This window comes from Talpa europaea (assembly GCF_964194135.1).
Source record: "Talpa europaea genome assembly, chromosome: 3".
Taxonomy (NCBI): Eukaryota; Metazoa; Chordata; class Mammalia; order Eulipotyphla; family Talpidae; genus Talpa; species Talpa europaea.
In genome coordinates, this window is record NC_140069.1 from 30214686 (window position 1) to 30239332 (window position 24647).

At 37.8% G+C, this 24647-nt stretch overlaps 1 protein-coding gene across 1 annotated transcript in view; it reads right to left on the reverse strand.

The window, feature by feature from the left end:
• Positions 1–24647, reverse strand: part of CPQ (carboxypeptidase Q) — a gene marked incomplete at its 3' end in the record, with an annotated part of 401973 nt that overhangs the window by 53526 nt on the left and 323800 nt on the right. The window contains exon 7 of the mRNA XM_084230534.1: positions 6659–6860. Coding sequence (XP_084086660.1) covers positions 6659–6860 — 202 coding nt within the window. The remainder of the gene's footprint in view (positions 1–6658; positions 6861–24647) is intronic.

The window sequence follows — 24647 nt, forward strand, 5'->3', positions numbered from 1 at the left end:
GACTAATGAGGAGATCAAAGAAGAAATTAAAAAGTTCTTTGAATTGAATGACAAGGAGGACACCAATTTCCTAAATGTATGGGATGCAGAAAAAGCAGTAATAAGAGGAAAATATATAGCAATAAAGGCTCACATCAAGAAACAAGAAAGAACTCAAAGAAACAACCTAATCTCAAAGCTCAAAGATCTAGAAAAAGAACAACAAAAAACCCCCAAAACCAGTAGAAGAAAAGAAATAATAAAAACCAAAGCAGAAATAAATGAAATCGAAACTAAAAAAACAATCCAAAAGATCAATGAAACCAAGAGCTGTTTCTTTGAAAAAAATAAATAAAAAAGACAAACCCCTAGGCAGGCTCACAAAGGAAAAAAGGGAGAAAGCACAAATAAACAGGATCACAAATGAAAGAAGAGAAATCACAACCGACACAGCAGAAATCAAAAGAATAATTAGAAACTACTATGAACAGTTATATGGAAACAAGTTCAACAATCTAGAGGAGATGGACAAATTCCTACAACTCTACAATCACCCAAAGCTTGATAACCTAAACAGACCAATTACAAGCAGCAAAATTGAAATGGTAATCAAAAACCTCCCCAAAAACAAAAGCCCAGGACTTGAAGGATTTACAAATGAATTCTACCAAACATTCAGAAATGAATTAGTGCCTATCCTTCACAAACTCTTCCAAAAAATTGAGAAGGAAGGTATAATACCTAACACGTTCTATGAAGCCAACATTACACTAATACCAAAACCAAACAAGGACAACACAAAAAAAGAAAACTACAGGCCAATCTCGCTAATTAACACTGATGCAAAAATCCTCAATAAAATTTTAGCTATCAGAATCCAACAATGTATCCATAAGATAATTCACCATGACCCAGTAGGATTCTTCCAGGGACACAAGGATGGTTCAACATCCAAAAATCAATCAACATTATCCAACACATCAACAAAAAGAAATATAAAAACCATATGATAATATCAATAGATGCTGAGAAAGCTTTCGACAAAGTGCAACACCCATTCATGATAAAAGCCCTTGAAATTCTTGGGATACAAGGAACATACCTCAACATCATAAAGGCCATTTATGACAAGCCAACAGACAGTATCATTCTCAATGGTGAAAAGATGAAAGCATTTCCATTAAGATCTGGAACAAGACAAGGATGTCCACTCTCACCACTGCTTTTCAATATAATACTGGAAGTCCTAGCTAGAGCAATAAGACAAGAGGCAGACATACAAGGAATCCAAATAGGAAAAGAAGAAATCAAACTATCACTATTTGCAGATGATATGATAATATACATAGAGAACCCCAAAAATGCCACAGAAAAACTAATTCAACTAATCAATCAGTTCAGTAAAGTGGCAGGATACAAAATCAACATGCAAAAGTCAGTAGCCTTCCTATACACAAACAATAAATCTGAAGAAGAAGAAATAAAAAAAAACCCCTTTTATTATTGAAACTAAAAAAATCAAATACTTGGAATAAATCTAACAAAATAGGTAAAGGACCTATACAAAGAAAACTATAAAACACTGTTAAAAGAAATAGAAGACACAAAGAAATGGAAAGACATCCCCTGCTCATGGATTGGAAGAATAAACATTATTAAAATGGCCATCCTACCCAAAGCAATATACAGATTCAATGCTATTCCAATCAAAACTTCAATGTCATTCTTCAAAGAAATAGAACAATTATTGATGAAATTCATATGGAATCACCAAAAACCCCGAATAGCCAAAACTCTCCTGAAAAAAAAAAAAAAAAGGGAATGGAGGCATCACACTCCCAGACTTCAAACTATACTACAAAGCCATAATCATCAAAACTGCATGGTATTAGAATAAGAACAGACACACAGACCAATGGAATCGAATAGAAAATCCAGAAATAAACCCCCAGATCTATGGTCAACTAATCTTTGACAAAGGAGCAAAGAATATGTATTGGAGAAAAGAAAGTCTGTTCAATAAATGGTGCTGGGAAAACTGGGTCACTACATGCAAAAGAATGAAGCTTGACTACTACCTCACACCATGCACAAAAACCAACTCAAAATGGATTAAAGAACTAGACATAAGACCTGAAACCATAAAATACATAGAAGGAAATATAGGCAAAACACTTATGATATGCACATCAAAGACATCTTTACAGACATATCACCCAAAGCGGTGATAGTGAAGGCAGATAACAGCTGGGACTACATCAAATTAAAGAGCTTCTGCACAGCAAAAGAGACAATAACAAAAACAAAGAGAAACCCCACCGACTGGGAGAACATTTTTGCACCCAACACTAATGATAAAGGACTGATCATAAAAATCTACAAAGAGCTGATGAGACTCAACAAAAACAAAGAAAATAATCCAGTCAAAAAATGGGCAGAAGAGCTAAAAAGAAACTTCTCTGAAGAGGAAATGCAAATGGCCAACAGGCATATGAAAAAATGTTCACCATTGCTTGTATTCAGGGAAGTGCAAATCAAAACTACCATGAGATACCATCTTACACCAGTGAGAATGGCACATATTAAAAAAACTAGCAACAACAAATGTTGGCGAGGATGTGGAGAAAAAGGAACTCTTCTGCACTGTTGTAGGGAGTGCAAACTGGTCCAACCACTATGGAGAGCTGTGTGGAGATTTCTGGACCTACTAAACATAGAGCTTCCATATGATCCAGCAATTCCACTCCTAGGTATTTACCCAAAGGACACAGAAACATCAATTCCAAAGAGCACCTGCACCCCTATGTTTATAGCAGCACTAATTACAATAGCTAAGCTTTGGAAACAACCCAAATGCCCAAAAATAGATGACTGGATCAAGAAGATGTGGTACATATACACTATGGAATATTACTCAGCATTCAAAAAAGATAAACACATGCATTTGCAGCAACATGGATGGAGCTGGAAGGGAACATGCTCAGCCAGAAAGAAAAAGAAAAATACCGGATGGTCTCACTTATAGAAGGAATCTAGAAAACTTAAATAAGGGACCAGGAAAAAGAATAACTATAAGAAAGAAAATATCAAAATCAACAAACAACTATGAACTAGAGACACTCTATGTGGGGTGGGGGGCGGGGAAAGGAGGGATTGGGGTCAAAATAAGGGTGTTGTAATTGTATGGGGAATATAAAAATAAAATTTAAATTAAAAAATAAAAAAATGTATTTTAGAAATTTAGAATAGCAACAGAATGCCATGGGCTAGAAAGATTCACAAATGCCACTGAACATACAGGGAACCTTAAAGAGTGTTTAGGATTTGGAGGGGCAGAACAAGGCGTATGGAAGGAGGTGGAAATGAAAGGAGGCTGGAGTAAAAAGACACCAGAATGGAAAGTTTATGTATCTAAGATACTTATTTATTTTTAACTCTCTCTCCCCAAAACTTTAAATATATGTTGATACTTATGGTGTACATTATGGGCAGCATCTAGATGGATGGACATATAGCTCTCCTTTCTGTTCATAAACTGATCCATCTGGCTTGTATAATTAGTGATAATCATGCTGAATTTAAGTTCTATCTGAATCCTTAACTAGCGTTTCAATTCTGAGTGTTCCTGGAACATTAAAAAAAAACTTGGAACCCAGTCATCAGATTATAGAAATTTGATAGGCCTGGATCATGGATGGAGCTCAATGAATACTTTTTGAATCAATAGAAGGAAGAAAAATAAAAGAAAGAAGAAAATAGATATGAAGTTTAGAAATAATACTTCTCATTATTTTCAAATATTAGGTGAGTAGTTGTTTAAATTATAACAGATATTTTGAATCTTCCCTTTAAGTTTAAGTCATGATATTTTTCCAGATCTTCAAGAATACATGGTACACAACTGGCATTTTTTTTTTTAAGGATTTTTTTTTTTATAGAGGCATTTTTTTTTTTATTTATTTGTTTGTTTGTTTCTGCTTTTGTTTATACACGCACTGGGTACAGTCAGAAGCACGGGAGGGTGAGAGAATTCACCAGAGCCAGAGCGGGGAGCAGAGCAGGCAGAAGGACCGAAGGACACTGCTGAGGGGAGCAGCGGGCGGCAGGAGAGGTCTGCGCGCCATGTGGGACCCTCCTCCGGTGGCCGGGGAGCAGCCGGGGATCGAACCGGTGCTGCAGAGGCCGCGGGCAGCTTCACAACCCAGCGCTCAACCGCTGCGCCACCGGGGAGGCCCACAACTGGCATATTTTTATTTGCCTTTTTAGATTAACTTTGTTTCCTCATCTTTTTCTGAAGTTCCTGGAATTTTCAATAACTAACAAGGCTTATAATGTAATCAGTTCCATTATTTCTTCCAGAATAGAACAAAGATGGCATATCAAAAGATAACTCATAATTCACAGGGGGAGACAGCAATGTTTTCATTCCATCTTACAACACTCTAAATGAAATAAAAAAAGAATTCCAGGAAACATGAGTTGCAGTTTAAATGAACTAGTGACTCTAGAAATTTTCCTGAGGTATAGAGGTAGAAAGGGCAGTGGAACAAAGAATGTGAGAAGAAATAAGTAGTTATTTACAATAACAAACTCCTTTCCCCAGGGGAGATTATTTTGGAGCAGGAATGAAGTGAAATCCTTTGCATAAGCAAGAGCTGAATTAAGATAAACACTTTAGACACCACCATAGATTCCGGGGAGACCATCTTAGCATTCCATTCTCCCCTGTGTGGTTTCTGCATCTTGCGGGAAAAGGGCTACCAGCCTTGAAACCAAAGGGGCCTGTTCTCAGGCCAACTTCTGTACTTAGAGCAGGACAGCCTTGGGCAAGACATTTGGTCCCTCTGTCCTTTCTTTCAGCTGCAAAATAGGGATACTCAGAACTACCTTTAGGGATGGCTATACAAGTACAAAAATAAATAAATAAAAACCAGTGTTAGCAAAAAGCCTAACTGAGTGTCTGATAAATAACAGGAGCTCAGTAAATTACAATTCATGTTCATTCTCAAGCAACTGTAGTGGGACTCCAATGCCCCACCCCACAAGAAGGAATCGGGGGAAACTGTCTTCTTATCTTTGTGAAGAGAATTAAGTCAGCTTAATTCCAAATAGAGTAACTCTCATGGTATATCTACATGGCAGATATAAAGCTGGAGCAGCCAGTTCTCAAGTCTAATACAACAAAAGCAAGAAGGGAGGAGGGAACACTTGTCTTTTTGTTCTACTGCGGTCTTTGGTTTCTGTTCCTCACCTCCCCATTAACCACCCCCAATCTCAGCCCTAATTCACCCACAATCTGTCAGCCTCTTTCTTATACTTTCTGCACACATCAAACTGTGATTCCTATTAAAAAGTTTAAGGCTCAGGAAAAATTTAAAATTCAGAGAAAATATCCTATACAACTTAAAGGACACACTACTTTCCCTCTAACCTTAATTGTGATCATAAATGACACACAGAGTATCTCAGATGTGTTTAGATGATGCACAGTGTTGTAAATGGAAATGTGTTTTAATATACTTCAAAATGTGGTTAAAATATATACAAACCATTGGAGAAAATTTGTTCCTTGTATTAGAATAAAGTAAAATCCCTATTTTTAATTATGAGAGAATATGATAAACTATAAAATCTAAAATATGCTTTAAAAATCTACAATATTTCAAGAATAAGCTTTTTTTAAAATCTTAAATCCATGAACATGTTGCAAGGCTTACAAAACAGGTTGGCATAGACCTAGAAACCCTTTTAGTTTTCAATCTGTGAGATGTTTTGTAGTCACACCAATGGTTCTAGGAACAGGATTAAAACTATACAAAAGCTGAACTTTCTATCAGCATTACACAACAATTTGCAAGTGGATCTTTAAACCATGTTTTTGGTTATGGATATAACGGTGTTGAGGGAACAACTCAGATCTAGATACTTAATACCATAAATAACCCCTTCCCATCACAAATATAAGTCAAATTAGTGAGATAGTATGGATTTGCCTTTAAGATCATTCTCCATTCTAGTCCTGTAACCTCTCCAGACTACTCCTGTTACATAATTTCATCCCTGTCCAAAACTTGTCTTAAAAATGTCAGCATGACAAATCACTGATCATGGTAAAGTCAGTTTATGTCTGTGCTCTTTCAGGAATCTCTACTTTAAGGAAAAAAAAAAAAAGATTAGCAGAAAGGACCCCACCTTCAAAGAATAAATCTCTAGGGGTAAAATTTCAGATACCACTATATTTGGTTAGGTAGTTACTGAGGTCAGAGAGGATTTCCTAACACAGATTTAGAACTAGAAGGACATTAGAGGTAATAATTGCTTTTTATGCTATTTTTCAAATTTTGGTTATCAGATCACTTGTGCTACAATCACCAAATATACTGTTCATGGAAAAACAACAACAACAACAACAAAACAGTTCTAGGCCCAATCCTAGCATTATTAAATTAGACTCACTGGGAGTGAGTAACTTTGAGTTTAGAAAGAGAGAACAGATGGTTAAGCAAATACATGCGAGTACTGCTGTCCTAAGTTTGGGTATCCTTAGATTATACCTTATAGACAGAAGCTTAGGGTTTCCATGCATTCATTGGCCTATCAGTGCCACTGTGGTATATTAAGAGATTTTCTTTTCAATCAGCATTATATAAGGAACCACAACTTCATCTTTTGGTCTTACCAGGTACTCCAGCTTGGATCCAGAAGTTAATGTCTGTCCCTTCTCCAGAGCTGAAGAGCTGTGTGATGTTGATGGGCTGCAGCAGGCGCATGACCTCCTCCATGATGGCCCTTGCCTTGTCACAGCCCGTGAACTGCAGCCCAGAGGGTAAGAAGGTTCCCAGGTCAGACTCCATCACCAGGCTATAATTGGAAATATTTGCCTAAACAAGAGAGAACAGTGTTTGGTTCATATCTCTTGCTTCCTTGTTTTTTTCTCCTTGGGGAGAAAACAAATGAAAATAATCAAATGAAATATCACAAATGAAAATAATCAAATACTGTAATCTCCTCACCAGATCCTGCCAAACACATGTTGCTCTGCCTGACTGAGGTCTGGTGTGTATATTACCTAACTGTTCTGAGATGCACAATTACTCATCCCAGGATTTGTTAAACTCCAGTTGACTTAGACAGATTAATAAAATGGAATGAAATATAAAGCCCCCCATATTAAAATTACTCAAATTTTCCTCCTCCTACTATTCTTTTAACCAATTTTATTTTTTCTAAAGATTTATTTATTTATACAAGAACCGGGGTACAGGCCAGATACGTGGGAGGGTGAGAGGATTCACCAGAGACAGAGCGGGGACAGGACTGGCAGACTGACGAAATACACTGCTGAGGGGAGCAGCGGGCGAGACAGGAGAGGTCTGCTGTGCCATGTGGGATTCTCGCTGGCCAGCCAGGATCAAACCCACACTGCAGAGGCTGTGGACAGCTTCATAGTGAGGTGCTCAACCGCCCGCGTCACCAGGGAGGCCCTTAACTAATTTTCTTAACTGACTATAGTGTACCAGGATACAGTTCTTCTATTTGATGGCGATCTTCAAAAATTACTAGCCATGCTCAGCCAAAAAAAAAAAAAAAAAAAAAGAAAACAAAAGGTATGCCCTATAGATCTATTTATTTGAATCTCTTCCTCTAAAGAGATAATCTGTCCTATTTTAATTGTGAGTGGTGCTGAAGTTTAAAGGCATCAAATAAACAGGTTTGTCTTAGGTTTCTAATTTTGTTGCTCTGTCTATTGACTCTCCAGGCAGAGAGAGAATGGAACACAGCTCTCTCTGGTGTATAACTATAGTGCTCTAAACCCTGGCAACTCTACAGGCCTCTAGTTTATAAACTCTTTCCAAACAAAATCTGGTGAGAAAGCACACAGTGATTTCATGCAGCCAATATTGTCACTGCAGGAGCTTAGACTATAAGAGGCTCTCATCAGGTTGCACAGCTCAACTGCCACTCAACCCGAAGACCTACAAGCTTAAGGCCCTCCAAACTGGCCAAACCCGTCTGTTTCCCAGAAACCATTGCCTTTTCCAAGACTGACCAATTACTACATTGCTTGAGGTATTCCCAAGCTATCCTTGGACAGCACTGCCTTCATTCCTCACCATTTACCTAGTAAAAATCAATAACATTGATAGTACTTCCAGAAAGCATACTGATTTGCAATCTCCTTTGATCTTCTTTGATAACTCATAGTATAGACAAAGCAGTTTTATGGCTTTTTTTTTTTTTTTACAGAAAAGGAACAGAGGATAAGAGAAGTAAAATGATTAGCTCAAAGTCACAGTTGGAAAAAGACAGAGTTGGTTCTGATGTTCTATGCTTTCCAAAATCCACACTACCATAGATAGCATGGATAGTGTGGTAAATAACACTTGTTCTAAGACCGATTTTTCACCTACATAAAAATTTCAGCGTTGTATAAGTACTTTTCCCCCTAAAAGAGATTCCTTTCTACCACGAGTAATCCCATTTTAAATGAAAGTGTACTGTCCTTAAAAAAGACAAGAACAGAGGCAGGTTTTAAAGAAGGATGTTGGGCCTCCCCGGTAGCGCAGCAGTTGAGCGCTTGGCTGCGAAGCTGCGTGCGGCCTCTGCAGTGCCGGTTCAATTCCTGGCTGCTCCCCGGACACCGGAGGAGGGTCCCACATGGCGCGCAGACCTCTCCTGCCGCCCACAGCTCCCCTTAGGGGTATGCTTTGGTCCTTCTGCCTGCTCTGCTCCCCGCTCTAGCTCCGGTGAATTCTCTCACCCTCCCGCACTTCTGACTGTACCCAGTGCTTGTATAAATAAATAAATCTTTAAAAAAAAAAAAAGAAGGATGTTGCTGGCACTTAAATGGGACTGTATAAAGTGACCTTGGAATACCAACATTTTGTTGTTGTTGTTCATGATGAGGAGGTTAACAAAGCAGAAGTCTGCTCATATTTCCACTCTTGCTTGTAAGGAATTTCTGTCTCATCTTGATTTTCAGAGGATTCAAGGCATTTATATTTATTTTATTTTTTTTAAGATTTATTTATTTTATTTATACAAGCACTGGGTACAGTCAGAAGCGTGGGAGCGTGAGAGAATTCACCAGAGCCTGAGGGGAGAGTAGAACAGGCAGAGCGACGAAGTACACCGCTGATGGGAGCAGTGGGTTGCAGGAGAGGTCTGCGTGCCATGTAGGACCCTTGCCTGGTAGCCGGGGATCGAACCGGTGCTGCAGAGGCTGCGGGCAGTTTCGCAACCCAGCACTCAACCGCTGCGCCACCGGGGAGGCCCAGATTCAAAGCATTTATAATAAAACGTGCCCCCTTGGCTTTTAGCTGTGGCCACAGCATGATGGAAGCAACATTAGAGTTAATAATATGCAAAATATGTACATTAATGTCTTGCATTCAGGGCTCTTTTAACTAGTACCTGGATGCTAAATCATCAAGTTGACATGTAATTGGCAGCACCAACCCTTACCCCTTTTATGTTCTGCTACTCTCCACTAGAACTCTCTCCCTCTCCTGTACAAAGGAGAAAAGAAATATCAAAACACATCTGCAAATAAAAACAGAATTGGGTAATCTCACAGGTGAGGGTTCCAATGTGGCAGGCAGAGTCCATCCTTCCAACAAGGAAATAAGATAAAATGTTTATAATTGTGTATACTTAGTTTAAAAGAGGAGCTGGGTAGCAGTTTGACTGTCAGCCTGACATGAAAGAGCAGCCCTGGATCCTCTCTCTCTTCTATTCCTGATGCAGAACTGATATTCTGGACTGCTCTCCCATTTTCTCCAAGTCATACAATCATCTTGGCCAAGGCATATCATATCATCTTGGCCTTTGGCTTCTCCATCTGTATATCTGTATATTAGGACAAATGTTCTTTTTCAAAACTTGCACTATGAGCCTGCATGTATGGAGTTTTCAGCATCTTCAAAGAGCAAAGCCTTGTAAATCAAAGTGAAAGTGGTTGCCTCAGTTGAACTTGTCAGGGCTCCTAACAAAATGTGCAGTAAGGGTTTCTTGGCTCAACTGTAAAGAAGCAGATGTCCCAAGGACAGGGGACTGCACAGTTTGTGAATGCCACTGTGGAATGTCACAGGATGTTGACAGAAACATAAAAATAATGTACAGAAAGGAGCTTATAATGATGACAGGTGGCATTTTTTCAGCGCTTCCTACATGCCAGACATTGTGAAATGCTTACAGCTAATCTCACACCATGCTCATGATCGTTCTGTGAGATAAGTGCTATTATATTTCTCATTTTCCAGATGAAGCAACTGAGGTTTAGACAGTTTAATTAACTTTTCCAAGACTACCTAGCTAGTAAGTGGAAAAGAATTCAAACTCAGAGGTCTGCATCCCAAGCCTGTGCTCGCCCCCTTCGCTCCCCTGTTGGCTGAAGGTCACTGGTCACTTCCCCTGTCAGACCACAAGTCCTTACTTTTTTTTTTAAAGATTTATTTATTTATTTATATAAGACCTGGGATACAGACCAGATGCGCGGGAGGTTGAGAGGATTCACCAGAGACAGAGCAGGGAACAGAACAGGCAAACTGATGAAATGCACTGCTGAGGGGAGCAGCGGGTGAGACAGGAGAGGTCTGCCATGCCATTTGGGACCCTCGCCGGCCGGCTGGGATCGAACCAGCGCTGCAGAGGCTGCGGAAAGATTCACAGTGCTGTGCTCAACAACCTGCGCCACCAGGGGAGAACCACAAGTCCTTACTTTTAATTCACAGAGTAGAGAGACTGCAATGAGCTATACAAAGAAGTACAGAGCCTTTTTTTTTTTTTTTTTTTTAGTGATAATACAAGGTCTGCTTGGACAGAATTTATTGTCCTCGATACAAAGTAATTTGTGGAAACAAAGAGAAGAATGAAAAACAAAACCAGAAAACCTCTTGCTCCATGATTTCCTTCCAATTAAGAATAAAAAGCCTAATATAATAAAACATCTTTTCAAACTGAAGCTGAATTAGACAGGATGTGCAGATGTTAGCAAATCAGATTCTGGAGTAGGTAGAGATGTGTTTGATTTCGATACATGCAAAATTGTATTAGCTGCCCCTAACATGATAGAGGCACTTTATTGTTTTCTATTTATATAAAAACACCTCCATATGTTTTCAATAAAGAACTAAGAAAACAAACCACCCACTGGACACTGCTTTCTCTCCTCATTCATGGATCATTGTCTAAGTGTTAGCACATGGTGAAAAAGCTGGGAAAACAAAATGTCTCTGCACATAGAAACTGGAATGAATAAGCTGGGTCACTGCGCTGTTAGAACTACTGCTTCTCGAGAACGTGTCTTCATGCGCATCAGTGTGGCTCACTTTGCTGTGAGTTGTTGGGGACATGCTCTGGGTAGATTTGAAAAGCTGATTACAGCTAGAGGCTGGGGAGTGGAGCCAGGCTCATTTCACTCACACTACTTTAGCATACATTACAAGGTATTTGCCCTCTGGTTTCCAGTCTCTATCTCTAGAGACTGGAGACTGAATGCTTTCTTGCTGAGATAACCAGCACAGTCAGAGACAAGCTGAGGCATATAGATGAGGAGGCTAAGCTGTTCAAAGAGAAGCTCAGATGTGATCTGTACACCCCCATTTTGCTCTCTTCATGAAGAACAACATCTCTTTATTAGGAGTTATAGAGACTCATTTACTTCCATGTAAGGCACATGGAGCAACATAGAGAAATGCCCCCAAGTAACCTCCTCAGTTGGGATCACTGGATTAGTTACTATCTGCTCAGGGTTGAGGATTCATAACTCTGTCCTTAGAATCACATCCTATCACTTTTTTCTTTTTTTTTAAGGGTCAGCTTATTCTGCCAAAGAACAATTTGGTAACCATTAGCATTTTTTTGGATGCAATGCAAGCTTTAAAAGATGAAAGGGCCTTCCTGGTAACGCAGCAGATTGAGCGCAGTGCTGTGAAGCTGTCCGCAGCCTCTGCAGCACCTGTTCTATTCCCTACTGGCCAGGGAGATACCCACATGGCGCGCAGACCTCTCCTGCCGCCCGCTGCTCCCCTCAGCATGTTTTCGGTCCTTCTGCCTGTTTTGCTCCCTGCTCTGTCTCTGGTGAATTCTCTCACCCTTCCGTGCCTCTGGCTTGTACTCCAGTGCTTGTATAAATAAATAGATCTTTAAAAACAAATGAAAAATGTTTAAAATACATATTACATGTTTTAAAATGCTTCTTTCCTAATGTAAACACAAGGATGGTGTTTGTATTCTTTGCTTTTATAAAATTCCAGACTATTCTTCAGAAACAAAGACTCAAGTTCATCAGTATTGTCTCCTCCCCCCCACAATTTGTCTGCTTCCTTGTTTTAAAGCTTTTATTTTTTCATAATTTAGGTGAGGTGTCTTTTATTTTGATGTACAGTAACCTTGCAACCCCCAAGTCAAATGATGAGAAACTCCTAATAATTGGAATTAACTATGTAGCCTTTTTAGTCTTCAAAGAAGTAAATTTCACCCTGGTACAGGGCAATCAGCCTCAGTACCACTTTCCTGTCCAGTAGATATTATTTTACAGATGATGGTGGTGATGTTGTTTGGTCATGTGGTAGACTCAGAACAAGTTCTTGGGAACAAACCATCTTGTAGTACTATGTGTAGAGTTTACAGTCATCTTTCCAGCTGTACCAGTGACCCTGGAATTCCCAGGGTCAAGGGGAGGAGTCTGTTGGTGGGGTGGGTGGCATATTCTTCACAGAATTTTAGCTAAAAGAGCTGTCATGAATGGATGATAGGTAAGGTTTCTTCTTGCTATGTAAAAGCACGAAGATGTTCTACTTTCTGGTTCAGTCTACCCTGAAGTTCAGATTCTTATTTCTGAGAGTGTTCAGTGTTAAACAGCCTTGGATACCCAAGGGAGAGTCGAGTATGGGATGATGACAAGGTGGAGTACCACCAGTTTTTATTTGACGGATAAAATGGCTGCATCTTGGGGAAATGGGCGGTATTGGGTATGTTACATTAGTACTAAAAGTGCAGATACCTATGGTGGTTCAGCCACCATGCTGCCTGGGCCTGAAACAGAATAAATGGCTTCTGGATCTCCCTCTCCAGCCCTATCATTCTCTGCGTGCACACAGGATTCTGTTGTGAGACAAACCTATGTTTTCAGGCAATCCAATTTTTACAATGTCATTTGAAGAACTCTAGATCTCAGTCAATTCTCCTCTTGAGCGGGTTAAGGTCCACAGATAGCCCTTAAACTTACTGAAAACACATGATCCCTCTATAAATGTCACTATGGTAACAACAGTGAGCCAGAAGGCTGAAAATATGGCATAAGCATAGACTAAAAGAAATAAGAACTTTATATACGCTACAAAGGAAATATGATTATATTCACATTCCTTTCAGAATAGAAAGAATGCAGTATCAAGGGTATTTGGTAAACAGATTTTAAAAAGGCTTACATGGCAGGTTAGTGTCAATCTCAGTTTTTAATCTTATTCCTATATGTTGAAGCAACATAATCAATAGTTGGAATCAGCAGGACTCAATGTCTCCACAATGAAATTTTGATTCCTTTCATATAATGCATTGGTAAAGCGTTTTATGTTGCTAGTTTCATAGACATTTCAATAGGAAGTTGTAGAACAAATCTCTACCATGCTGGCTTTGTGAAATCACTATTCTCTGCCCTTTTCATTCTCTATCCTTCTCAAGCCCCTCCCATCACAGCATCTCCCTGTCAATCCCTCCTCATATCCACCACACTCCCACCCTTCCCCAGACTCTAAATGCATGTTGGCCAGGAAGAGGTTGGAGGCAAAAGTTATTATTTGATTTTATGAATTAAGAAACCGCAGGTCAAAAACTATCTCAATCAAACAAAATCTACTGACTTCTTCAATGGATGGTAGTGCTTCCAGTGGCATTTAGGGGCTAGTGGCTACTGTTGCAATGGGGGAAAGAGAGGAGAGAGAGAGTCATCAGGAGAAGGAAAGACAGTGATTCCCTGTCTTTAGGGAATCAGGGAATGAGGCTCTTTAGGGAATGAGGCTCTTTAGGATGGGGTGGAGGAGGTCTGAGGAGAATGCAGACCCTGGGGATCACAGGATCTTCAAGATGAAGATAGAGGGCCTCCATAACCTTTGGAGAGCAAAAACAGCAATCCTAGTGTTAAGAGCACAGAAACTGAGCTTCTACTAGGCAGTAGGCAGAGGTGTTGAGAAAAGAGAGAACATCATTGTCTACACAGATGCAGCATTTATATGAAAACCCAGAGTCCATGGCTGTCTTTAGATCTCTCCTCTGAATCCCAGACTGAATTAACATTGTGAAATGATCACTCTTGAAGTTCATTTGAGAACAGACTAAAAGAGACACTGGAACAGAACAAGGCAATAATTCAGGTGAGAATCCCAGATGCTGTCCACTAAATCTGTCCACATGGATGTCTGATATCTCAAATTTAACAGGTTCAAATTTAACAGGTTTAAACTGAGTTACTGGTTTCCACCTAACTTGCCTTTATCCAGTTCTTACCCTTTAGTGGCACAGACTCCATACTGTGGGTGACACTTGATTCTTCTCTTTCTCTCACAATCTATATACAATCCATCAATAGACCCGGTTGGCTCTTTCCTTAAAATACAACCACAGTCTAACAACTTGTTATCCCTTTGACTGCTACCATCCTGGTCCAAACTATCATCACTTCTCACCTGAATTATTGCCTTGTTTTGTTACAGTTTCTCTTTAGTTTGTTCTCAAATGAACTTCAAGAGCGATCATTTCACAATGTTAATTCAGATCTTGTTAGCCCTTTGTTCAAAAGTCTCCAAGTTTCCAATCTCATTCAGAGAAAGTGGCTGCGAGGACTGGCATAATCTGGGCCCCTTTATACTGATGAACTCCTGTCCAACTACTTCCCCTTGACTGCTTCACCTCAAGCACATCGGCTTGTTATTTCCTGAATACCAAGCAAATGTCTCATCAACATCTTTGCAACAACTGCTCACTTTGCTTAGAATGCTCTCTTCCAGATATTATGTAGCTCACCTCTTAAGGTTTTTACCTAACATCACCATCTCCGATATGTTTTCCTTGCCTCCCTGTGCCAACAAAAATTCAAACAACTTTCTCCCTACATATCCTATCTATGTATATTTTCCCTTTCCTGTTTTTCTACCCAGATGCTCTTTTCATGTAACATACTATTATTTTACTTATCTAATTTGTTATCAGTCTTGATGCATGTTATCAATTTGATGAGGATTAGAATAGAAGCAAGAGGAGGGTAGGGTTTAAAACAGTGCCTGGAAGTTAGAAGGTACTCAATAAATATGTACCGAGTGTACAAAAAAAAAGTGCTTAAACTAAGAATTTAAACACATGTGTGTATATATGCATATGAAAACTCCACAAACACATAACTAGATACTATTGTGGATCATATTGGTGACAAACACATAACTAGATACTATTGTGGATCATATTGGTGACAGTAAAGATAACAATAATGATATTGATGATGTGATTGCGTGTGATGGTGACAGGGCAACATCAACTTTTCAGAATCTGTTTTTTGAAATCTTTTCAAGAAAGTATAGCGTCCAATAACTAAAGAGAATGCTGAATTTTTAGTGTCTATTATTAAAAAATTCTTAAAACATAAAAGTGTTTATAGCATATTATAACATATTGACTCCTAGAAGTCAATGTACAATGTTAACAATTTAAAAATGGTCTTTAATTATCTAAAGTGAAACTTTGAACAAAGCAAAGCTTCAATAATGGAATAAAAATGGATACTCTTAATCTTGAGGTGGTGTGGCAAAAATTGTCTTCTTCTCAGGTGAAAACAGGGCTGAATACATACTTAGCAGATCCTATGTCATCATCACTTCATCATCAAAGATGAAAACCCTCAAGTTGCAAGACTGGGAAAAATAATCATAATTTGTAGAAGAGGATGAGAAATAACACATGAAGTGCCAAGTGGGAATTTAAATACAATTTCTTAAATATGAAATAATTTTATGGGAAACCATAAGGTTTGCTATGCTAAGGTTAGTACATAAGGCTTATAATACACAGTATAATCAGTAAAACTCAATTACAGAAACTAATAAATGCATCCTGGGACTACTTAGAGCTTTAACAATTGCTTCACATACTTTGTGAGTTTTAAAGTATTCAGACAAAATGAAGGAAAATAATAAACAGATGAGGCAATTTAGCTTTGAGAAGAGTTAAGATAATTTAATAGATACAGTTTTGAAAAAGGAGGCTAAGGAATTATAGTGATTACAGAAAAAAACCCAAATAAGTACCTGTATTGAGCTAAGGGAGGTTTAGAAAAACAATTTTCCTCATCTGAGGATAGTAATAAGTAGCAATAGTAATCACCTACAGGTAGAAGAGGAAAATAGCTATGGTAGAAAATAGCATCAAATACATTGGAAATAATGATCACTCTGGGAAGCCACCTGAGGACCACTTAGAGGAAGAGGCTGAATACTTGAAATGCTCAAGGCAGGGTGAATAAAATCACTCAGGTACATAGACTGCACCTCAAATTTCTCTTTGGTATCTGCAATCTTCTTCAAGGGTATCACTGAAGGAGGTGTAGGAGCATAATCCTCATGGGGTTGTGAGTCAGAGAGGGGGGGTTCTACCATTCCCACTTGCAAGGTGATTACCACTGGGAAATGAGATGAGGTGATTAACAGATGCTGATGTCATTTGACACACTTCTTGGCCATTAGGTGAAAAATATTGGACAAGTTACATAATTACTCCAGGTCTCAGTTTACTTGTTTATTAGGAGGGGATAATAGTAGTCATTTTGTAAGATATTTAAGGCAAGAGTTCTTAATCTGGTGTCCCTTGGGTTTTTAAACTTGGAGGTGGCCATGGAGCTAAATGGGGAAAAAATTACATCTTTATTTTCATTTAACCTCTAACTGAAATTTAGAATTTCCTTCAATTATGATTGTATGCAACAAAGCACAGTAGTAGTAGCAAAACTTCACTTTGTTATCTATAGAAATCGCAGATCTCAAATTCATGTCATAATTATTTGAAATTATAAAAATAATTAGATATACTACAATGTATGATCTTATTTTATGCATTTTAAAGGCATGACTAGATCACATATTTAGTCAAACATTTTGATATCTTTATTTAATAAAATTTATATCCTTGTAGTACTATGAGTTTTATTTCATGAATTCGAAATATTGTTTGAGAACCTCCATGGGCTTCACCAGATGGCAAAAGTGGAATGAATAATGATAAGGAATCTCTATTGAGTAAGTGGTAGCTTTTTTTTTATTAAGGTAACAATGATGAGCAACAGCAGCATCCTGTTATTACTGTTATTATTATTATTATTATTAAGCTTATTAGAATTAGTTTGACTTCAACCTCTGGGTTGGAGTCCTAGTCTGTTATACAATCGTTACATAACCTTGGCAAGTCATTTAGTCTCACTGAGCTTCTTATCTTCTTCAACAAAGAAAGACTGATTTAATAGTGGTTTTTCTGAGGATTACATGAATTTATTATATGTTTTCAAAGGTATATTATATACCCAACTATTCATCCCTTTGAGACTTACTACTCTTATCACCAAGAAGAAAGTCTCTTAGGTAGAATAGCTGTATCAATTATCACCCAAGCCAAAACCCCTTTGAGGATGAAAGATGAGTAATTATGGGAGGATAGTGGGTGGAAGTTGGACTACCCAGGTGAATTAGGAATCAGTAGACTACTTAAATACCGTTTTTCTGAATTTGTGGTATTTCCTATTTCTACCATTATAAAATTCAACAGATAAACATCAAATTTCCTTGATTATAAGAATTGCATTTTTCTCCGGTTCAGGATTTTGGAAATTGGAATGTATCTTGCTACTGATAAGACACTTGCCAAATACTAGGCAAGAAACAAATTGTAGCACATATTAGTTGTCGCTGCTTGTCCATGTGCAAACTTCATTACACAGAAAGGGTCTCTGGTAATTCATCTTACACCTTAGTTATTTGCATGGGTGTCAACATGGATCACAAAAATTTTGAGTCCCTAATTATTGATTGAAATTCTTCATAAAGTTTTGATATGTACAGAAGATTGATTTTCACATATGAAAGCAAAGCAATTAAAGGCAGCAGAAACTGCCAAATCTTTAGAATAGATCCTAGCGTGTTCAAGGTTAGCAAAGGCTGGTGTAACAAAGCAAACATCGTGAGGGCCTCCACTCAGGGACAGAACTGTTTGTTAAAATCTTCCTTAGAATTTCAGGGAAAGCTGTGTGGCTCTTAGAAATATTAAAATTAAAAATGGTATGAAAAAATAGCACTGTTGAAAATACACATGAAAACCTATATTTAATATGTCTCATAATCAGACATTCTTATCAACCCCTAATGGTAGATTTCTAGCTCCTCATTAAAAAAAAGTGGCCTCTCCTGGGTACCAGATGCCTCACTGCTGATGACCAAGAGGTATTCCTGTGACCCTCAGACTCTGATAGATCGTGATTCTAACAACAAAAGTTTTAAGTATTGTGTGTTGTCAGTTTTAAAAAAGCCAACCTGTACATTTAATGTACTTTTATCTTTCCTGAAAAGATTTATTAATCATAATTACACTAATTACAATTGAGACTCCTTAAATTAAGGAAATAGGGAACTTAACCTCTTCTAATCAGTCTCACCAGGTCACTCTTCAGTTCCTTCTGTGCTTTTTCGGGCCTTACCATTATTTTCTAGTTTAAATTTGAAAATGCCGTATTTGACATTCTTTGTTCTAACTGAAGAAATGTGAATGGTGATGTTATTTTAAAGTAAAGGGATTTTTTTTCCACCACTATTCACACATCAACTGCTTGAGTCTTTTAAAAAGAGGTGTAATGTAGACTGTTGTAGCTGCCGGTAGCCATACCCCCAATATCCTTAGGCTTCTCGGTCAGTGATAACTTACATAAATCTCACCAACCTACTTTAATGGTAAATAGCTGTTAAAAGAGGATGACATGATAGATATAAATATAGATGGCATTTTTCACTTAATCAGAGTGATTACAAGAAAACAACTTCATTACACTTTAAAATTTCAATATGAAAGTCCACAATTGCTGGTTCTTATGAAAGTGATGTAAATTTATTACTTCACATATGTCATGTCTAAATAATGAAATAATCAGTTGGGAAATTTATATTTACATTCTCCTTGTTTTTGTAAAGTAGGAGTGTCAGTATAATTGCATTAACTACAATTTAAGAGAACTGAGGATAGAAGATTTGTGTACAAGTGCATATTTTTCCCCTCTTCATTTGCTCTAGCTTATCTTGGTAATTCAAAAAACAAAAAGGTGGCTAAACAGAGTCTTTCAACATAAACTATCACTGCAGAGTGCCATAGTAAAGCAATTGCCTAAAAGACGAGAAGACAAAAATCACACGGTGGGCAAAGCCTTCCTGCCAAGCTCTTGTGGAAGCAAACAGCCTTAGTGCCTCAGGCTCCAACTAGCTGTTAGACTCTTGAACACATCTTTCAATTTTCTTTTTTTTTTAATAATAAATTTTATTTTTATATTCCCCATACAGTTGCAACCCCCCCTTTCTGATCCCAATCCCTCCCCTCCCACCCCCACACCCCCCAAAAGTGTCTCTGTTTCATAGTTTTTTGTTGATTCTGATTTTCACTTTCTTATAGTTATTAATTTTCCTGGTCCCTTATTTAAGTTTTCTAGATTCCTGCTATGAGTGAGACCATCCGGTATTTTTCTTTTTCTTTTTAGCTTATTTCGCTGAGCATGATCCCTTCCAGCGCCATCCATGTTGCTGCAAATTGCATGTGCTTATCTTTTTTGAATGCTGAGTAATATTCCATGGTGTATATGTACCACATCTTCTTGATCCAGTCATCTATTTTTGGGCATTTGGGCTGTTTCCAAAGCTTAGCTATTGTAAACAGTGCTGCTATAAACATAGGGGTGCAGGTACTCTTTGGAATTGATGTTTTTGTGTCCTTTGGGTAGATACCTAGATGTGGAATTGCTGGATCATATGGAAGCTCTATGTTTAGTAGGTCCAGAAATCTCCACACAGCTCTCCATAGTGGTTGGACCAGTTTGCACTCCCACCAACAGTGCAGAAGAGTTCCTTTTTCTCCACAACCTCGCCAACATTTGTTGTTGCTAGTTTTTTTAATATGTGCCATTCTCACTGGTGTAAGATGGTATCTCATGGTAGTTTTGATTTGCATTTCCCTGATTACAAGTGATGTTGAACATTTTTTCATATGCCTGTTGGCCATTTGCATTTCCTCTTCAGAGAAGTTTCTTTTTAGCTCTTCTGCCCATTTTTTGACGGGATTATTTTCTTTGCTGTTGTTGAGTCTCATCAGCTCTTTGCAGATTTTTGTGATCAGTCCTTTATCATTAGTGTTGTGTGCAAAAATGTTCTCCCAGTTGTTGGGGTTTCTCTTTGTTTTTGTTATTGTCTCTTTTGCTGTGCAGAAGCTCTTTAATTTGATGTAGTCCCAGCTGTTGATCTTTGCCTTCACTATCACTGCTTTGGGTGATGTGTCTGTAAAGATGTCTTTGATGTGCAAATCACGTAGTGTTTCGCCTATATTTCCTTCCATATATTTTATGGTTTCAGGTCTTATGTCTAGTTCTTTAATCCATTTTGAGTTGATTTTTGTGTATGGTGTGAGGTAGTGGTCAAGCTTCATTCTTTTGCATGTAGCGACCCAGTTTTCCCAGCACCATTTATTGAACAAACTTTCTTTGCTCCAATGCATAGTCTTTGCTCCTTTGTCAAAGATTAGTTGACCATAGATCTGTGGGTTTATTTCTGGATTTTCTATTCGATTCCATTGGTCTGTATGTCTGTTCTTGTTCCAGTACCATGCAGTTTTGATTATTACGGCTTTGTAGTATAGTTTGAAGTCTGGGAGTGTGATGCCTCCATTCCCTTCTTTTTTTTTTCAGGAGAGCTTTGGCTATTCAGGGTTTTTTGTGATTCCATATGAATTTCATCAATAATTGTTCTATTTCTTTGAAGAATGACATTGAAATTTTGATTGGAATAGCATTGAATCTGTAGTTTGCTTTTGGTAGGATGGCCATTTTAATAATGTTTATTCTTCCAATCCATGAGCAGGGGATGTCTTTCCATTTCTTTTTGTCTTCTTCTATTTCTTTTAACAGTGTTTTATAGTTTTCTTTGTATAGGTCCTTTACCTCTTTTGTTAGATTTATTCCCAAATATTTGATTTTTTTTGTTTCAATAATAAAAGGGATGGTTTTTTTTTTATTTCTTCTTCTTCAGATTTATTGTTTGTGTATAGGAAGGCTACTGACTTTTGCGTGTTGATTTTGTATCCTGCCACTTTACTGAACTGATTGATTAGTTGAATTAGTTTTTCTGTGGAGTTTTTGGGGTTCTCTACGTATATTATCATATCATCTGCAAATAGTGATAGTTTGACTTCTTCTTTTCCTATTTGGATTCCTTGGATGTCTTTCTCTTGTCTTATTGCCCTGGCTAGGACTTCCAGTATTATATTGAAAAGCAGTGGTGAGAGTGGACATCCTTGTCTTGTTCTAGATCTTAATGGAATTGCTTTCAGCTTTTCACCATTGAGAATGATACTGGCTGTTGGCTTGTCATAGATGGCCTTTATGATGTTGAGGTATGTTCCTTGTATCCCAAGAATTTCAAGGGCTTTTATCATGAATGGGTGTTGCACTTTGTCGAAAGCTTTCTCAGCATCTATTGATATTATCATATGGTTTTTATATTTCTTTTTGTTGATGTGTTGGATAACGTTGATTGATTTTCAGATGTTAAACCATCCTTGTCTCCCTGGAATGAATCCTACTTGGTCGTGGTGAATTATCTTATGGATACATTGTTGGATTCTGATAGCTAAAATTTTATTGAGGATTTTTGCATCAGTGTTCATTAGGGAGATTGGCCTGTACTTTTCCTTTTTTGTGTTGTCCTTGTTTGGTTTTGGTATTAGCGTAATGTTGGCTTCATAGAACGTGTTAGGTATTGTCCCTTCCTTCTCAATTTTTTGGAAGAGTTTGTGAAGGATAGGCACTAATTCGTCTCTGAATGTTTGGTAGAATTCATTTGTAAATCCATCAGGTCCTGGGCTTTTGTTTTTGGGGAGGTTTTTGATTACCATTTCAATTTTGCTGCTTGTAATTGGTCTGTTTACGTTATCTAGCTTTGGGTGATTGTAGCGTTGTAGGAATTTGTCCATCTCCTCTTGAACTTGTTTCCATATAACTGTTCATAGTATTTACTGATTATTCTTTTGATTTCTGCTGTGTCGGTTGTGAATTCTCCTCTTTCATTTGTGATCCTGTTTATTTGTGCTTTCTCCCTTTTTTCCTTTGTGAGCCTGGCTAGGGGTTTGTCTATTTTATTGATTTTTTTCAAAGAACCAGCTCTTGGTTTCATTGATCTTTTGGATTGTTTTTTTAGTTTCAATTTCATTTATTTCTGCTTTGGTTTTTATTATTTCTTTTCTTCTACTGGTTTTGGGGTTTTTTTGTTGTTCTTTTTCTAGATCTTTGAGCTTCGAGATTAGGTTGTTTCTTTGAGTTCTTTCTTGTTTCTTGATGTGAGCTTCTATTGCTATATATTTTCCTCTTATTACTGCTTTTGCTGCATCCCATACATTTAGGAAATTGGTGTCCTCCTTGTCATTCAATTCAAAGAATTTTTTAATTTCTTCTTTGATCTCCTCATTAGTCCAATGGTCTTCCAGTAGTGTGGTTTTTAATCTCCATGAGGTAGGAAAGTTCCTTGCCTTCCTTTTATGGTTTATTTCTAGTTTGATGCCTTCATGGTCAGAAAAGATGGTTGGTATGATTTCAATCTTTGTGTATCTGTTGATGTTTGTCTTGTGCCCCAGTATGTGATCGATCCTGGAGAATGATCCGTGTGCACTTCAGAAAAATGTGTACTCCGTTTTTTTGGGGTTTAGTGTTCTATAGATGTCTGTTAAGCCCAATTGCTCTAGGTCCTTATTTAGAGCTTTGGTTTCTTTACTTATTTTTTGTCTTGTTGATCTATCCATTGTTGATAGTGGTGTGTTGAAGTCTCCCACTACGTATGTGTTTTCTCCGATGTCTGTTTTCAGAGAGGACAACAGTTGTCTGATATATTTTGGTGCTCCTTCGTTTGGTGAGTATATGTTAATGAGTGTTATTTCTTCTTGAAGTATTGTCCCCTTGATCATAATGTAATGACCATTGGGGTCTCTTTTTATTTTTTTGAGTTTGAAGTCTGTTTTATCTGGTATAAGTATAGCTGTTCCTGCTTTCTTTTTTGGTCCATTTGCTTGTAGGATTGTTTTCCATCCTTTAACTTTAAGCCTATTTTTATCTTTTGTAGCTAAATGTGTTTCCTGGAGACAGCAAAAGGTTGGGTTTTGTTTCTTAATCCAGGCTGCAACTGTGTCTTTTTATTGAAGAGTTTAGTCCATTTACATTTAGAGTTAATATTGATATGTTAGCATCTGTATTTGCCATTGTGTTTGTCTTTCCTTTGATTTTATTTATTTATTCTTTTAATAACTTTTTTTTTTTTGGCCTTCTTTCGTTGTTATTCGTCCCTCTGAGGTTCTGGCTTTAGGATTCCTTGTAGTATTTTTTGGAGTGGGGGTTTAGTCTTAATGAAATTCCAGAGTTTCTCTTTGTCTGGGAAGGTCCTTATTCTTTCTTCATAGAGGAAGGAGAGCTTTGCGGTATAGATTATTCTTGGTTGGCATCTGTTTTCTTGGAGTCTGTTGACTATGTCCCTCCACTCTCTCCTTGCCCGTAGTGTTTCTTCAGAGAAGTCCGATGTCAGCCTGATTGGTTTTCCTTTGAATATTATCTGTTTCTTCCCTCTTGCCAGCTTCATTATTTTTTCCTTGTCCTGGATTCTTGGGAGCTTTACTATTATGTGTCTTGCTGTATTTTTCCTTTCATCGTGGAAGTTTCGTGTTCTTCTTGCTTCTTGTATATCAATTTTCAGCTCCTTCTTCACATTTGGGAAGTTCTCTTCAATTATCTCCTGGAATATTTTCTCTGTTCCTACATCTCTCTCCTCTCCTTCTGGTATTCCTATAACTCTTATATTTCTTTTCCTCATGGAGTCAGATAGTTCCCGAAGTCTTTCTTCATTCTTTTTCCTTTGTTTCTCTTTCCTTTTCTGTTTTGGTTCTTTTTATTTCTGTGTCTTCAAGAGTACTTATTCGTTCTTCCCTTTCATCTATTCTGCTTTCATTGCTTTTCCCAGAGTTCTTTAGTTCCTCCATTAATTCTTTGATCTCCTGTGTTTCTTTTGCTTCCCTCTTTACGGACTCAATTTCATTCTTCTGATCGTTGATTATTTTTCTCATATCATTGTTTTCCTTTATGACTTCTGTCAGTTTTTTAATCACAGCAATTTTAAATTCTCTTTCTGGAAGTCTCAGAAGTTCTTCCAAGTTACTGTCGTTGTAATCTAGAGGGTGGTTTTCTTTTTGTGGTGTGCTTTTTTCCTGAGGAGTTGTTAGGTTGCGTGTGGTTCTTCTACTCCCTACTGTCCGTTTTCTAATTTGTCGTATGCATTGGGACACTGTGTTGCTCGGACTGGCCAGCATCTTGGGTGAACTTCTCCGCTCCCCTCTGGCTCCTCCAGGAG